We start from the raw sequence: 15,198 nt of genomic DNA on the forward strand, positions 1-15,198 counted from the left end.
CCCTGTTCCCCGTAGCATTTATTGTAAACATTTACAGATGAGAGTTCCTGGTGTGCTCGACCCATAACCCAGAGGCGCCCGCACCGTCACGTTTGTTTCATATCTCTTCTTCTGAGAAGAGGGATGGGTTGAATTATGCCTTCCTGAACTCGTGTGTTGAAGTCCCAGCCACCCGACCTCAGAATGTGACTGTGCTCACAGATAAGGTCTTTACAGTGGTAATTAAATGAAAAGGAGGTCAGTTGAGTGGGCCGTAGCCCAATATGAGTGGTGGTGGTGGTTTAGTCGCTAAGTCATGTCCAACTCTTGGGATCCCATGGTCTGTGCCCACCAGGCTCCTCTGTCCATGGGATTCTCCAGGCAAGAATACTGGAGTGGGTTGCCATTTCCTTCTCCAGGGGATCTTCCTGACCCAGGAATCAAACCCGGGTCTCCGGCATTGCAGGCAGATGATTTACCAACTGAGCTATGAGGGAAGCCCCAGGATGAGAAGTGTCCCTATTGTTGTTCAGGGCTAAGTCATGTCTGGCTCTTTGCAACCCCAGGGACTGCAGCACTCCAGGCTTCCCTGTCCTTCATTATCTCCCAGAGTTTGCTCAAACTCATGTCCATTGAGTCGGTGATGCCATCCAACCATCTAGTCCTCTGTTGTCCCCTTCTCCTCCTGCCCTCGATCTTCCCCAGCATCAGGGTCTTTTCAGGTGAGTCAGTTCTTTACATCAGGTGGCAGAGTATTGGAGCTTCAGCTTCAGCATCAGTCCTTCCAATGAATACTGAAAGTTGATTTCCTTTAGAATGGACTGGTTGGATCTCCTTGCAGTCCAAGGGACTCTCAAGAGTCTTCTCCAACACCAGTTTGAAAGCACCAATTCTTTGGCACTCAGCCTTCTTTATGGCCCAACTCTCATATGACCACTGGAAAAACCATAGCTTTGACTAGACGGATGTTTGTCAGCAAAGTGATGTCTCTCCGCTTTTTCATATGCTGTCTAGGTTGGTCTTTTCTTCCAAAGAGCATCTTTTCATTTAATTGCTGCAGTGACCATCTGCAGTGATTTTGGAGCCCAAGAAAATAAAGTCTGTCACTGTTTCCATTGTTTCCCCATCTATTTGCCATGAAGTGATGGGACTGGATGCCATGATCTTAGTTTTTTGAATGCTGAATTTTAAGCCAACTTTTCCACTCTCCTCTTTCACCTTCATCAAGAGGCTCTTTAGTTTCTCTTCACTTTCTGCCATTAGGGTGGTGTCATCGGCATATCAGGAAAGCCATGGTATTGTCCAAAGGCCTGAGAACCAAAGAGCTGATGTTGCAGGCTCCAGCCTGGGTCTGAAGACACGAGAACCAGGAGTGGTGAGTGCAGGCAGAGAGCAGTGTCCCAGCTCAGACCGTCAGGCAGAGAGTGAAGTCCACCTCCTTCCACCTTTTGGTTCTGTTCAGGCCCTCAGTGGATCAGATGGCATCCACCCACACGCGGGTGGGCCCCCAGCTCCGCTCAGTCTACTGATCCAAATGCAAACTCTTCCAGAAACACCCTCACAGACACATCCAGAAATCATGTTTAACTGCTGGGCAGCCTGTGGTCCAATCAAGGTTACTCATGAAATGAACTCTCACGTTTCCTATAGATTAACTCAAAGTCAGCTGATGAGGACCCTGATTGCACATGCTGAGAACGGGTCACAGGAGTGAGGGACACCCCCGCCGCATGCAGGGCCTTTGGGGCAGAAGTGATCCCTGTGCTCCCCAGGTCCTGGCCACCTTCAAAGACTGCGGGCCTCCCTCAGCCCTGTCCCCCTGGGAAGAACCGTCCACCTGACTGGCCAGGCGGGGGGCTCGAGGCACTGGGGCTGGATGGGACCCCTGATCTCCTTGGGCGGGGTCCCTCCCCCTGTAAAGCACTGGGGCAGGGTGTCCTTGGCCAGGAAGAAGAATGCCTTGGGGGACTTCCCTGCCCGCCCAGTGGTTAAGACTCCATGCTTTCACTGCAGGGGGTGCAAGTTCCATCCCTGGTGTTCAGCCCCTGGTTGGGAACCAAGATCCCACCTGAGGACTGGAGAGGCAGATGTCCAGACGCTGGCTTGGTCCTCCGTGGAGCCTTCACCACCTGCCCCTAGCCCTGGACACATGCCCTTGCCCATCTCTCCTGCTGTTTTCTCCCCTGAGATGCTTAGCAGCACACAGCCATAGGATATGCGTTATTTATTATGTCCTGTTTATTGCCACCCCTCGTCTCCTGTAGAGGCTCAGATGGTGAAGAGTTTCAATGCAGGAGACTGGGGTTAGACCCCTGAGTCGGGAAGATCCCCTGGAGAAGGAAATGGCAACCCACTCCAATACTCTTGCCTGGAGAATCTCATGGACAGAGGATTCTGGGGGCTACAGTCCATGGGGTCACAAAGAGTCTGACACCACTGAAGCGACTAACACTTTGTAAACTCACTGGGGCCCAACTTTTGCTGCACCCCACGCCCCCGCCCCCCGCCCCGCGTGACTATGTCCCAGCTCTTCGAGCGAGGCCGGGGGAGGGTCGTGGGTCGCGACTGAGGGTCTGGAGGCTCCGGAGCCTGGACCGGGTGCCTCTGATGACCTCCTGTGATGTCTGTGTCAGCTGGCCCCTCTGAGTCAGGACCCGTGACGTCTGGCGCAGGGTTGTGCTGAGGGGTCCACAGTCAAGGCTCCGTGAGGGCTCCAGCGCAGGCATGGCTGGTGCGGGGCACGGCTCCTCCCGCGCGTGTCCTCGGGGAGCCAGACACGGTGCCGGCGTTCCGTCAGGCGCCCCACAGGGCTGTTACTGCTGCTTTGAAAATGAGCCTGCCAGATCTGCAGATTTTGTTTTCCCTTCCCCAAGGAAGCCCCAGGCCCCCAGAGTACGGGATCCTGTTGCTCCCGGGGGCTCCTCCCTCCTTTCCCAAGCCCAGGTCAGGGGGCGGGGCCTGGCGTGCGGAAGAGCCGGGGATACAGAACCCGGGGGCGCGGCCTGCAGCTTTCGATTCTCCCTAGCCTTCCCCTCGTCCTCCTGGACAGTTCAGTGCTCTGCTCAGGTGTCCCTCCAGGGCCTCTTTTCTGGCAGGGGAGGTAAAGAAAAGCTAAAGGGAGAGCAATGTTTAGGTGGGGATTTCATAAAGACCCTGCTGGGCAGGGTAGGTCTGACCACTTAGATAACCCAAGTCCCAGCCTGCCTGGGGGCCTTGGGGAACTGTCTTTTGTTGTTCAGTCACTAAGTCGAATCAGACTCTTTGCGACCCGAGAACTGCATGCAGCACGCCAGGCTTCTCTGTCCTTCACCGTCTCCCGGAGTTTGCTCAAACTCATGTCCATTGAGTTGGTGATGCCATCCAACCATCTCATCCTCTGTCGCCCGCTTCTCCTCCTGCCCTCAGTCTTTTCCAGCATCAGGCTCTTCAAATCAGGTAGCTGAGGTATTGGAGTTTCAGCATCAGTCCTTTCAATGGATATTCAGGGTTGATTTCCTTTAGGATGGACTGATTGGATCTCCTAGCAGTCCAAGGGACTCTCAAGGGTCTTCTCCAACACCACAATTCCAAAGCATCAATTCTGAGATGCTCAGCCTTTTTTATGGTCCAACCATCTGGGAGGCTGTAGAACTTCACTTATTCAAGAGTGCTGCCTGCTCCTGACAGGGCCCCTCGTTAGTTGTTGGGGACACCTGGGGGCAAAGGCAGACCCCACCCCTCTGACATGGAGCAGAGATGAGCAGGTAATGGGACCCCCACCTAGCAAAGGCGAGACCATTCACCTCCACTTGGGACTAGAGCCCGGCCCAAACCCACAGTCTTCCGACTAAGATCACACAGCTGGTCTCACGACTTAATGAAACTCAGATTCTTGAGGTCTCATCATAGAAAGAATTCAGTGAGAGACAAAGTGATAGGAAGAAGTAGAGTTAGTAATATAGGATGCTTGTAAGAGGTGAAAACGGGCAGGTGAGAGAGCTCTGCCCCAAGGATTAAAAAAAAAGTTGCTCAGTTGTGAGGGACTCTTTGCAACCCCAGGGAGTGAAGACCCACCAGCCTCCTGTGTCCATGGCATTCTCCAGGTAAGAATACTGGAGCGGGTTGCCATTTCCTTCTCAGGGGATCTTCCCAAACCCAGGGATCAAACCCGGGTCTCCTGCATTGCAGGTGGATTCTTTACCATCTGAGCCACCAGGGACGCCCCTCCCTGCCACCAAGGATTAGGTGGGCTACAATCTTACAGGTAAAGGAACACGGGGGAGGGAACACGGTCCAGTAACTTTCTTAAGTGATCATCAACTTACAGTGGCCTCCCAAAGTTTCCTAGGTTTCCCTATCTGCAGCTACCTGAATGACTACCCGATTCTATCCCTAACACAGCGACTTTCCAGTAGGAATTGAGAAGGGATGGGGTATGGGGTGGCATGAGGCATGTCCATCAGGCCGAGGGGAGTTGCCTTGGGACAGTGGTTCTCAACCAGGGGACTGTGGCCAGGTCTGGAGGGGGCCGTCTTAAGGTGTGGTAGAGGGAGCCCTATTGGCCTCTGGTGGGTGGGGGCCAGGCTGAACCAGCTTGCAAGGTACAAGTCAGCCCCCACAGCAAGGAGAGGTCAGCCCAGATGTCAGTAGTGCCCTGGCTGAGAACCTGGGCTGGAGGGCCCGCAGAAAAGCCGGTGTGGCTTGGAGGCTGGTGAACATGGTAAGGGCAGACACGGGGTTCAGAACGCTCCCGGCGGTCCCAAGGCCCCCAGGAGTCCCTAGTGCCCTGGGCGAGCCCCCTGCAAAGCCAAGCCCAGGTTGCCCGACAGCCGCACTCGCGAGCAGGCGACAGACGCCCGCAACTGCCAGCACTGCGGGCCTCGGTTTCCCTCATGGGAGTAACGGGAACCCCGAGGGCCTGGGCGTGGGCCAGGAGTGACAGGGCGACGCCTGCTCGGGATTCTATCACAGGCAAGAGGGAGTCGATGCTAGTAAAGGGACACGTCCGACCCCGCGCCCCGACCCGACTTTGCCGGGCCTTGGTCCCATCCCAGCGACCGCCTAGTGGATCCGACCGGTGGTCGGGCTTCCGGGAGAACTACAACTCCCAGGATGCTACGCGCCGTAAGAGCCCGAAAGCGCCGCGGCCGCCGGCGGCCAATGGGGTGGAGGGGCGGGGCCTCGGCGCACGTGGCGTCCTGACGCACCGGCGGCGACGTCGGGGTTTGTGTGCGCGAGAGGCCGCCGATAAAGGTTGGGTGCCTCGCGCCGGGGGCCGTTGGGAGGGAGCGCGCCCCCGCCCCCTCCCCGGCCCCCGCTCCCGCCCCGCCGCCGCCGGGGCCCTGCCTTCCCGTCGACCCCTGCGGGAGGGCCCTGGGCCGCCTCCGCTCGTTCCCCGGTCGGGGCCGCAGGTGAGAGACCGGAGGGGCGGGGGTGGGGGAGGGACCGGAGGGCGGAGACGTTGGGGAAACGGCGAACGTGAAACCGGAAGGGGTGCCTTAAAGGGAAGGGCGCTGCCTCACCTCCGACTTTTGTCCGCCGGGCTGGCCCCCGCCCTCTTAAAGGGCAAGGGACCTCTCTTTAAAGGGTCGGGGCAGGTAGTGCAGTTTGTAAGCTCTCCCCTCTCCCATCGCCCCTCTGCCCCACCCCGCACCCCCAGAAAGAATTCGCCTCTTAAAGGCCGCTGACAGTGTCCCACACGCTGAAGGAAAAAGCTTCTGAATCCTAGTGGCTTCAAAGCAAGTCCCTAGTTTAGCTCAGCAAGATAGGTGGGTACGCGGGCGCAGAACCCTCTTAAAGGGGAAGTCGGGCCTGATGGAAGGGTGTGGCCTGGCCTCTTGACGGGTTGCTGTTGACCGGATCAGCAGGGTCCGGTCCCTTCCAGAGCACGGCTGTCTTCTTAAGGCATGCTGCCTTCTGAAAGACACGTGCAGCTTCCTGGGGTAGTCTCTTAAAAGGAGGTGCTTCCATTTCAAAGGGGTTGCTCATGTTTTCTCAAAGGGGATCTTTATGGCCTGTGCAGAGAGGATGCCCCGCTTTGTTTCACTCAAGATGTGTTCACCGAGCACTCACTCTGTGGCAGATGCATTCCAGACTCTAGGCGCCGGGAAGCAACAGTGAACAAGATGCCATTAGCATCCAGTGGGCAGAGACCAGGGGCTGACCAACTTGCAGTGCAGGGAACAGACCCCTGGACCCCCGACCAGCCCCAGATGTCAACAGCGCTGATGCTAGGAAACTCTGATTATGAAGTAGGTTAGAAAGTGATAGCAGTCTCCCTGGTGGCTCAGATGGTAAAGCGTCTGCCTGCAATGCCGGAGACCGGGGTTCGATCCCTGGGTTGGGAAGATCTCCTGGAGAAGGAAACGGCAACCCACTCCAGTACTCTTGCCTGGAGAATCCTATGGACGGAGGAGCCTGGTAGGCTACAGTCCATGGGGTCGCAAAGAGTCGGACAGAAAGTGATAAGCCCCATGGTGGGGGGATAACAAGGCAGAGAAAGAGATTGCAGCGTGTTGGCAGGGACTGCAGAGTTTAGTAGGGTGATCAGGGAATACCTCCCGGAGATGATGTTTCCACAAAGCCTTGGAGGTGAGGGAGGGAAGGGGCTTCTAGGCAGGGGCCTGTGTGAGGGCCCCAGGTGGGAGCGGGCATGCCTGCCGCCACCCCGTGAGCAGGGAGCTGTGAGGGTTGGAGAGGCCAGCAGGCAGAGAGTCAGGGAGGGGAGGAGGCCACAGGCCGTGGGAAGTCTGTAGGTTTTGGGGAGGGATCTCTCTTCTGCTGTCAGATGGGAGCTGTGGAAGCCTTTAGCACAGAGCAATGAGATGGTCTGTGTCAGCAGTTTCCATTCAGCCTCTGTGTTGGGAACAGGCTGGGGGTGGGAAGAGTAAGGATGGGAACTAGGAGAACTGTCAGATTCCAGCGATGCTCCTGCCAGAATAGGGGAGTCAGCTAATGGACTGGTCAGAGAGAGCGAGAGAGAGAGGAGTCGAGGGTGCCCGGGGACTTTTGGCCTGAGGAAAAACAAAGCTGTTTTCAGAGATGGAGAAAACTGGGGTGAGAGAGAGATTTGCAGCGGGCCAGGACACAGAGGGGAGACAGCAGGAACAGAAATTGGAGCTGGAGCTGGGTGTGGGGCCTAAGTGTGAGGTGTCTCTTAGGCGCCCAGCAGGGGTGTAGGTATCCAAGGTCAGGTGTCAAGTGGAGAGGAGTTTTGGAATGGTTCCGTTTGTAGATTGTGGAGTCCCAGGAGTGGTGGGGCCCCCAGGGAGAGGGTGGGTGCAGAAGAGGAGGGCTGGCAGAGCCCTGGACCCTCCAGTGTTCACAAGTAGGACTGCCACTCGAAACAGAGAAGGCCTGGCAGGTGAGGAGAGCGGGGAGCCCAGAAGCCAGGGCAGTGGGTCAAGGAGAGAGAACCACAGTGTCTGCTGACCACTGAGCAGAGACCACTGGCTTTAGCACCATGGAGGCCATGAGAGTGGGGCAGGGTCTGGTTGGCAGGGTTTGAGATGGGAGGAAGGGTGTACTGATGGCATGTTGGGGTGGCTTTGCACAGAGACAGAAAGGAGGCCACAGCTGGAGGAGGAAGTGGGGTGAAGGGTCTTTGTTCTTTTTAAAGATGGGAGACTTAGCCCTTGGGTGAAGTGATGGGGACGGTCCAGGAGGTGAGGAAAGTCCGAGTCTTTGGCCCAGAGGCAGGAGGCAGATGGCAGGGGTGGGGGGCAGTTCCGGGTTTCTCAGCCTTAGCACCCCTTGCATTTTGAACCTATGGCTCTTTGCTGTTTAGGGGTGAGTGGTTCTGTCCCGTGCATTTAGGACGTGGAGCAGAGTCTCTGGCCGCTGCCCACTAGATGACATTGGCCCCTGCCCCTCCAGTTGACACAGCCAACCCAGTCTGCAAGCATGGCCAGATGTCCCCTGGGGTGGGGGCGTAGTGGGGGGCGTGCAGATCACATGGCCTCGTTGAGAACCACGGGTGTAATTGCTGCATTGTGGGAACATTCTGTTCTGGTTGCTTTTATTTTCTCAGACACAGGGTCAGTGGCAAGCTCCACCTGCTAAGAGCAAGAGGGGACAGGAGAGAGGAGAGGAGAGAAGACGCGCCAGGTGTCACCTGGTGGGCAGTGCAGGGCGATGGGGAGGGAGCTTTGAGATCCTTGGGCTTGGATGCGCAGGGAGACGAGGCCAGGTGGCTTCGGGTCACCAGCAGCACCGTATACTGGGTAAGGGGGTGGCGAGGGTCTGGATGGGGGCTAGGGTGCGGGCTGCAGCGTCCGTGGTCGGTTTGGGGTTCAGCCGCCAGAAGGGGGCGCTGGAGCAGAATGCGTAGCGGTGGAGAGTAGGTGTCGGAGAGGCTTGTCCAGAGGGAAAGGGCTTCGGCAGTGGGAGCAGGTACTAAGCAGGATGGAGGAGGAGGTCTTTAGAGGGAGCTGACCGAAGGATCTGGAGCCAGGGCACTAGAGACCCGGCGTCCTTTAAGGACACGCCTGTCTTTAGGGGGACGGGGCAGAGAGCCCTCCAGCCTCTTGGAGGGGATGCCCCGTATCAGGGAGTGACCAGCTCCTCCCAGTGTGCCCGAAGTTTCCCCTTGAGCACCCAAGGCCTCTATCGCGGGCAGCCTCCATCGTGGGCAGCAGCCTCCTTGTCCGAAGGGAGGTGCTCCCTGCCTCTGAAAGGGCCGGCCTGTGGGTGTGGGGCTGCGATGGTCCGGTGTGTGAGTGGAGGTGCGGGGAGCCCCCGGCCTGCCTTGACCCCGCGTCCCTCCCCAGGTGTGATGGTCGGCTCCCACGTGGACATGGCGCCGGCCTCGACCGCCGAGGGGGCCAGTGAGAAGCCCGGGCCCGTGGCCCCCGCCCCGCCGGCGCAGTATGAGTGTGGGGAGTGCGGCAAGTCCTTCCGCTGGTCATCCCGCCTGCTGCACCACCAGCGCACGCACACAGGCGAGCGGCCCTATAAGTGCCCCGACTGCCCCAAGGCCTTCAAGGGCTCATCGGCGCTGCTCTACCACCAGCGGGGCCACACGGGTGAGCGGCCATACCAGTGCCCCGACTGCCCCAAGGCCTTCAAGCGCTCGTCGCTGCTGCAGATCCACCGCAGCGTGCACACGGGCCTGCGCGCCTTCACCTGCGGCCAGTGCGGCCTGGCCTTCAAGTGGTCCTCGCACTACCAGTACCACCTGCGCCAGCACACGGGCGAGCGGCCCTACCCTTGCCCGGACTGCCCCAAGGCCTTCAAGAACTCGTCCAGCCTGCGGCGTCACCGGCACGTGCACACTGGCGAGCGGCCCTACGCCTGCGGCGTGTGCGGCAAGAGCTTCACGCAGAGCACCAACCTGCGGCAGCACCAGCGCGTGCACACGGGCGAGCGGCCCTTCCGCTGCGCGCTCTGCCCCAAGACCTTCACGCACTCCTCCAACCTGCTGCTGCACCAGCGCACGCACGGCGGCGCCGCCACTGCCCCTGCCCCGGGTGCCGGCCCCGGGCCTCCGCCGCGCGAGCCCGCCGCTGGTGGCAAGGTCCTGGTCTCCGACGCCTACCTGCAGCGGCCCTTGCCGCCGCCCAGCCCGCCCGCCCCGCCACCACCCGCGCCCCCGCCCGTGGTGCCCGAGCTCTTCCTGGCCGCCGCCGAGACCACGGTGGGGCTGGTGTACCGCTGCGAAGGCTGCGAGCTGGGCTTCGGCAGCGAGGAGCTGCTCCTGGAGCACCAGCCGTGCCCGGGGCCCGAGGCGCTGCCTCCGCCAGCTGCCGCGCCCTCCGAGGCGCCCAAGGCCGACCCGCCGCCACCGCCGCGGTCCCCGCTGCCCCAGCCCGCTCCCGCCACCGCCGCTGCCCCTGGCTTTGCCTGCCTCCCCTGCGGGAAGTCCTTCCGGACGGTGGCCGGCCTCTCCCGCCACCAGCACAGCCACGGGGCGGCGGGTGGGCAGGCGTTCCGCTGCGGCAGCTGTGACGGCGCCTTCCCGCAGCTGGCCAGCCTGCTGGCGCATCAGCAGAGCCACGTGGAGGAGGCCGCAGCTGGGCGCCCGCCCCCCCAGGCCGAGGCCGCCGAGGTCACCTGCCCGCAGGAACCGCTGGGGCCAGCGCCCGGCCCGCCGGCCCCCGCGCCCGCGCCGGCCTCGGCGGAGCGGCCCTACAAATGTGCCGAGTGCGGCAAGGCCTTCAAGGGCTCCTCGGGGCTGCGCTACCACCTGCGGGACCACACGGGCGAGCGACCCTACCAGTGTGGCGAGTGCGGCAAGGCCTTCAAGCGCTCGTCGCTGCTCGCCATCCACCAGCGCGTGCACACGGGCCTGCGCGCCTTCACGTGCGGCCAGTGCGGCCTCACCTTCAAGTGGTCCTCGCACTACCAGTACCACCTGCGGCTGCACTCGGGCGAGCGGCCCTACGCCTGCGGCGAGTGCGGCAAGGCCTTCCGCAACACGTCGTGCCTGCGGCGCCACCGGCACGTGCACACGGGCGAGCGGCCGCACGCCTGCGGCGTGTGCGGCAAGAGCTTCGCGCAGACCTCCAACCTGCGGCAGCACCAGCGCGTGCACACGGGCGAGCGGCCCTTCCGCTGCCCGCTCTGCCCCAAGACCTTCACACACTCCTCCAACCTGCTGCTGCACCAGCGCACGCACTCAGCCGAGCGGCCCTTCACCTGCCCAGTCTGCGGCCGCAGCTTCGTCATGGCCGCCTACCTGCAGCGGCACCTGAGGACGCATGCCCCTGCGGCCCCTGCAGCCGGCCCCCAGCCCCCGGCCCCACTGGCCGCCGCCCCTGCTCCGTCGGCCACCCAGGATGTGCACGTCCTCCCCCACCTCCAGGCCACGCTCTCCCTAGAGGTGGCTGGGGGGACGGCCCCGGCCGCGGCCCCCGGCCCCGCCGCTCCCAACTCGCAGACGTTTCTCCTGGTGCAGACGGCTCAGGGCCTGCAGCTGATTCCCAGCAGCGTCCAGCCGCCCACGCCCCCGCCCCCGCCCCCGCCTGCGCCCCCCAAGCTCATCCTGCTGCCCTCCTCCGGCCCCGCTGGCGGGGGCAGCTGCGCCCGGCAGGGCCTGCGGGCTGCGGGGAAAGCTGGGCCGGGGGCTGGAGTAGTTTGGCTGCCAGGCCCTGGGGGGTTAGGCGTGCAGAGAGGAAGTAACGCTGCCGGGAACGTGGGAGGGCAGAGCCTTATAGTTCTGCAGAACGTGGCGGGTGGGGAGACAGGCCCGCAGGAAGTGAGTGGGGTTCAGCTCCAGCCCCTTCGTCCAGCCCCGGAACTGACCACCGTCCAGCTCCAGCCGGCCCAGGAGGTGACCACGGTCCAGCTCCAGCCTGTGACGGGTCCGCTGTCCAGTTCCAGCGGGGGAGCCGTGACCACCGAGGCGCCTAATCTGCTGGTGGTTCAGAGCGGGGCAGCCGAGGAGTTGCTGGCGGACCCCGGCCCAGGGGAGCCTGGCGAGGGCGAGGCCGGCCCGGGGGTGGTCCCAGATGTGCTCTTTGAGACGCTGCAGACGGAGGAGGGGCTGCAGAGCGTGCTGGTGCTGAGCGGGGCCGATGGGGAGCAGACCCAGCTGTGTGTGCAGGAGGTAGAGACCTTACCGTCGGGGCTGGCCGAGCCGCCAGCCTCCGGCCCGCCCGGACAGAAGCTGCTCATTATCCGTAGCGCCCCGGCCGCAGAGCTGCTGGAGAACGGCAGCGCTGGGGGAGGCGCCGCTGCGCTGCAGCTGCTGGCGCCCCCACCGCCTGGCCCAGCCTCTGCTCCTGCGGGCGGCCCCGCGGCCCCGGGCCCCCAGATGGTACAAGTGGTCCCCGCAGGAGCGGCACCTGGGGGCGTGGCCCCACAGGGCCTGCCCTCCATCCAGATTGTCCAGACTCTGCCCGCGGTCCAGCTGGTGCACACGTTTTGAGTCGGACCACCGGTATCTCTTCCTGCCCCACGAAGAGGCCCCGACCCCATCTCCGCCTGGGCTGGGCTGGGCTGCGCGGAGGGAGCTGCAGGCTGGGCTTGCTAATAAAGACCAGAATCCCCTCTCTTGTGTTTTTTCTAATTGGTGGGGTGGGAGGTCAATGTCATGACCATAGCCACCACTTGGAAACTGGGGGGTCTCCTGCTTCCTGGTTCGCAGGTGGCTTTGCGTCTTGGGGCCAGCCGCTGCTCCTATGTGGGGGCCCTGTTTATCCATTTTTTAAGAAAAGGGACGCAACGGTCACGGTGTAGGGGAGGCACTGGAATCTGGAACACCGGTTCTGCCACTTGTTCTCTGTAAGTCACCGCGCTCTTCCTCGCGCAGAAAAATAAGTGGGTGGCGGGGATGCTTATCCCGACGATCACTGAGAGCCCTGGTGGGCAGTTGGGGAACCTGTGGGTCTGAGATGCTGTCGCGGCCCCGCCCGCGGAAGCCGGGGAGCCATTGGGAATCAAGCCGCCTTCGCGGCCTCACCCCTGCGCTCAGGTCGCTTAGCAACCAGGGGCCATCGGGAAGCCGGCCGGGGAAGCCGGCCGGGGCGCGCGCTGGGTAAGCCCCGCTGCCCGCCTCCACCCGGTCTACAGTTCCAGGCCCTTCCGTCAGGCCCCCTCCCCTGCCAGCGTCCCGCACTCCCGCTCTCTCCGCCGCTCCTCCAGGCTCTAACCTATCCGGCCAGACGCTTGGCAACGGTTACTAAGCCCGAGAGCAGGCGCTGCCCCGCCCCCAGTGCGCGGGTCTGACGTCACTTCCGCCGGCGACCCCTCCCCGACCCTGCCCCCCGCCCCCCGCACCTTGTCAAAAGCGGGAGCGACCCACAGAGGTGTCTGAAAGTCCTTGTTCCTGCGACAGGCGACAGGCGCTGCTCCGGGGCGGCCGGGGGACAGAGGCGCTCTGGGCGCTGGGGGCGGGGAGCGCGGTCCTTTCCCTGGCTGGGGGGGTTCACTCACCCCCAGGGCAGCCGCGGGGCCTGGAGGCAGCGCGGTGTTGGCAGGCACCAGGCTTTTAGGCGTGGGTCGCCGAATACCGCCGGGGGCGGGCTTGACCCGAGAGGCTTCGGAAGGTCGCTGGATTGACCGGGAAGCCTGTCCTGTCTCGGCCCTCGCCTGGAGGCCGCCAGCATCCCGCGTCCTGACCTGGACACGCTGCAGCTGCTGGCCCGCAGCTCTGGGACACTTTGGGGAACAAGAGGTGTCCTCCTGACACTGACCTGCTTGTTTTCGCCAGGTGCACGCCTGCTCCTTTGGGGGCGCGGGAGCCTGGGGGCTGCCATGGCCCCCAGCCACCTGTCGGTGCGGGAGATGAGGGAAGATGAGAAACCCTTAGTGCTGGAAATGCTGAAGGTGAGAGACATTAGCAGCACCACTGAGCCCGGGGGGCGTGGGACGGAGGGTACCGCTTGGGGGTGGGGGGGCGGGACCCTAGAAAGCCCGGCAGGGGGCGGGGAAAGAATGGGGACACCAATGAGCTTGGGGGGGCGGGGACAGAATGAGGGGCACCAGGGAGCCCAGGAGGGGGCGGGGGGCATCCCGAGTGGCTTCAGCCACCCTCCTGAGCCGGCGGTGACGCTGGAGAGCAATCTTTTGCTCCTAAGACACTTCCAGCCTTGGACCCTTCTCTCTCTAGTGCTTTCTCCCTAACCTAGGGATCGAGAACGGTTTTGTGTGTGTGTGTGTGGCCACGCCACATGGCACGCGGGATGTTAGTGCTCACCCACCATAGATCCAAGCCATGCCCCCCGCAGTACAAGCCCTTCCATCTTCCCACGTCCCCTCAGCCCTGTGCTCCGGCCTCCTACTACTCCAAGCCTGGCCCTCGAGGACCCCCAAGCTCCTTCCAGCTTCCTCTCTTGGTGGGGCGGCTCCTCTGTCCAGTCTCCCCTGGTGCCTCACGCCTGCAACTCCGCTGAACCCGGATTGCCCACCGTTCCTAATTCACCTGCTCCCACATTCAGAGCCCAGTGTGCCAGCCAGCAGTGTGTTCACGCCGAGGCACACCTGCCACAGGCCCCGGATCAGTGCTGTCCCCTCCCCTCCGATTGCTCCCACCCCAGGCAGGGCCTGCCTCGGCCCCCACTGCCTGCCGCCCTCGGGAGCCCCCTCGCTGACTGCTCCTCCTGCCCGCAGGCTGGCGTGAAGGACACAGAGAACCGCGTGGCCCTTCACGCGCTGACCCGGCCGCCGGCCCTGCTCCTCCTGGCTGCGGCTAGCAGCGGCCTTCGCTTCGTCCTGGCCTCCTTCGCCCTGGCCCTCCTCCTGCCCGTGTTCCTGGCTGTGGCTGCCATGAAGCTGGGCCTGCGGGCCCGCTGGGGCTCGCTGCCCCCGCCCGGTGGCCTCGGGGGGCCCTGGGTGGCAGTGCGGGGCTCGGGAGACGTGTGCGGGGTCCTGGCCCTGGCCCCAGGCTCCAGTGCCGGGGATGGGGCCCGGGTCACCCGCCTCTCGGTGTCCCGTTGGCACCGCCGCCGAGGTGTAGGCAGGCGCCTGCTGGCCTTTGCTGAGTCCCGGGCGCGAGCCTGGGCTGGTGGCATGGGGGAGCCCCGAGCACGCCTGGTGGTCCCAGTGGCCGTGGCAGCCTGGGGCGTGGCCGGGATGCTGGAGGGCTGTGGCTACCAGGCCGAGGGGAGCTGGGGCTGCATGGGCTACACGCTGGTGCGGGAGTTCAGCAAGGAACTGTGACTGCAGACCCTAGTGGGAGGAAAAGCAGCATTTAGTGAGCACCTGCTGTGTGCAGGCACTTCCACACCATCCTTCCCCCCCCCACCCCAGGGCCCAGCAGCTGAGGCCCGCAGAGGGCAAGAGACCCCGCCACAGCCTGATGCACATCCGTAGTGTTTGAACTTCTTAGAGGGGTCAACCTGTCCAACCCCTGCCTCAGATTCTGTCTGCACGGAGAAATCTTATCTGTCTGCCAAGCCTGTGTCGCTTGTGTTATGACATGTGGCAGGAGAGGAGGCCGAGCACGTATGCTCCCCACTGGGGTTAGGACTTGGCAGGGGCACCCCAAACAGAGATGAGGGCCCCCCCAGCCCCGGGGGATGGGGTGGGGGGCGATGCCCATGCTTGGAGGGGGTGAGGCTGCAGAGGCAGAGAGGGGCTGAGCGAAGCCTCTGCAGGGGTGGGTTGTCTGCCTGGAGAGAGCCCCAGGGAGGGAGTGGTGGGCACAGGGCGGCCCGGCTAGCCCCTCCCCAGGAAGGTGGGAGCCCAGAGGGGCGGCCAGACCCATCTGGTTTTTTACACCCGTTTGTTAATAAAGCCTGTAACCGCTGCACGCCATTTCTCTCTGATGCCTTTTCCAGTCTGCCTCCACACCCACCACTT

At 62.7% G+C, this 15,198-nt stretch overlaps 2 protein-coding genes across 5 annotated transcripts; both read left to right on the top strand.

Annotated features, from left to right (window-relative positions):
• Positions 1-5,254: 5,254 nt before the first annotated feature.
• ZNF628 (zinc finger protein 628) lies at positions 5,255-11,946 on the top strand. 3 transcript variants are annotated; one of them, XM_027514770.1, is made up of 3 exons: positions 7,197-7,321; positions 7,988-8,180; positions 8,727-11,946. In XM_027514770.1, the coding sequence occupies exon 3, from the start codon at positions 8,732-8,734 to the stop codon at positions 11,822-11,824; it is 3,093 nt and encodes a 1,030-aa protein (XP_027370571.1). In that variant the 5' UTR covers positions 7,197-7,321; positions 7,988-8,180; positions 8,727-8,731; the 3' UTR covers positions 11,825-11,946. The 3 variants fall into 3 exon arrangements, with proteins under 3 accessions (XP_027370572.1, XP_027370570.1, XP_027370571.1); XM_027514771.1 differs by lacking the exons at positions 7,197-7,321; positions 7,988-8,180 and adding an exon at positions 5,255-5,369; XM_027514769.1 differs by lacking the exon at positions 7,988-8,180 and having other exon boundaries at positions 6,331-7,321.
• Positions 11,947-12,338: 392 nt separating this feature from the next.
• NAT14 (N-acetyltransferase 14 (putative)) lies at positions 12,339-15,153 on the top strand. Of its 2 annotated transcripts, none has more exons than XM_027514773.1 (3): positions 12,339-12,433; positions 13,109-13,224; positions 14,008-15,153. In XM_027514773.1, the coding sequence occupies exons 2-3, from the start codon at positions 13,153-13,155 to the stop codon at positions 14,554-14,556; spliced, it is 621 nt and encodes a 206-aa protein (XP_027370574.1). In that variant the 5' UTR covers positions 12,339-12,433; positions 13,109-13,152; the 3' UTR covers positions 14,557-15,153. The 2 variants fall into 2 exon arrangements, with proteins under 2 accessions (XP_027370574.1, XP_027370573.1); XM_027514772.1 differs by lacking the exon at positions 12,339-12,433 and adding an exon at positions 12,620-12,704.
• Positions 15,154-15,198: the final 45 nt, after the last annotated feature.

Source organism: Bos indicus x Bos taurus, chromosome 18, assembly GCF_003369695.1.
Source record: "Bos indicus x Bos taurus breed Angus x Brahman F1 hybrid chromosome 18, Bos_hybrid_MaternalHap_v2.0, whole genome shotgun sequence".
Lineage (NCBI taxonomy): Eukaryota > Metazoa > Chordata > Mammalia > Artiodactyla > Bovidae > Bos > Bos indicus x Bos taurus.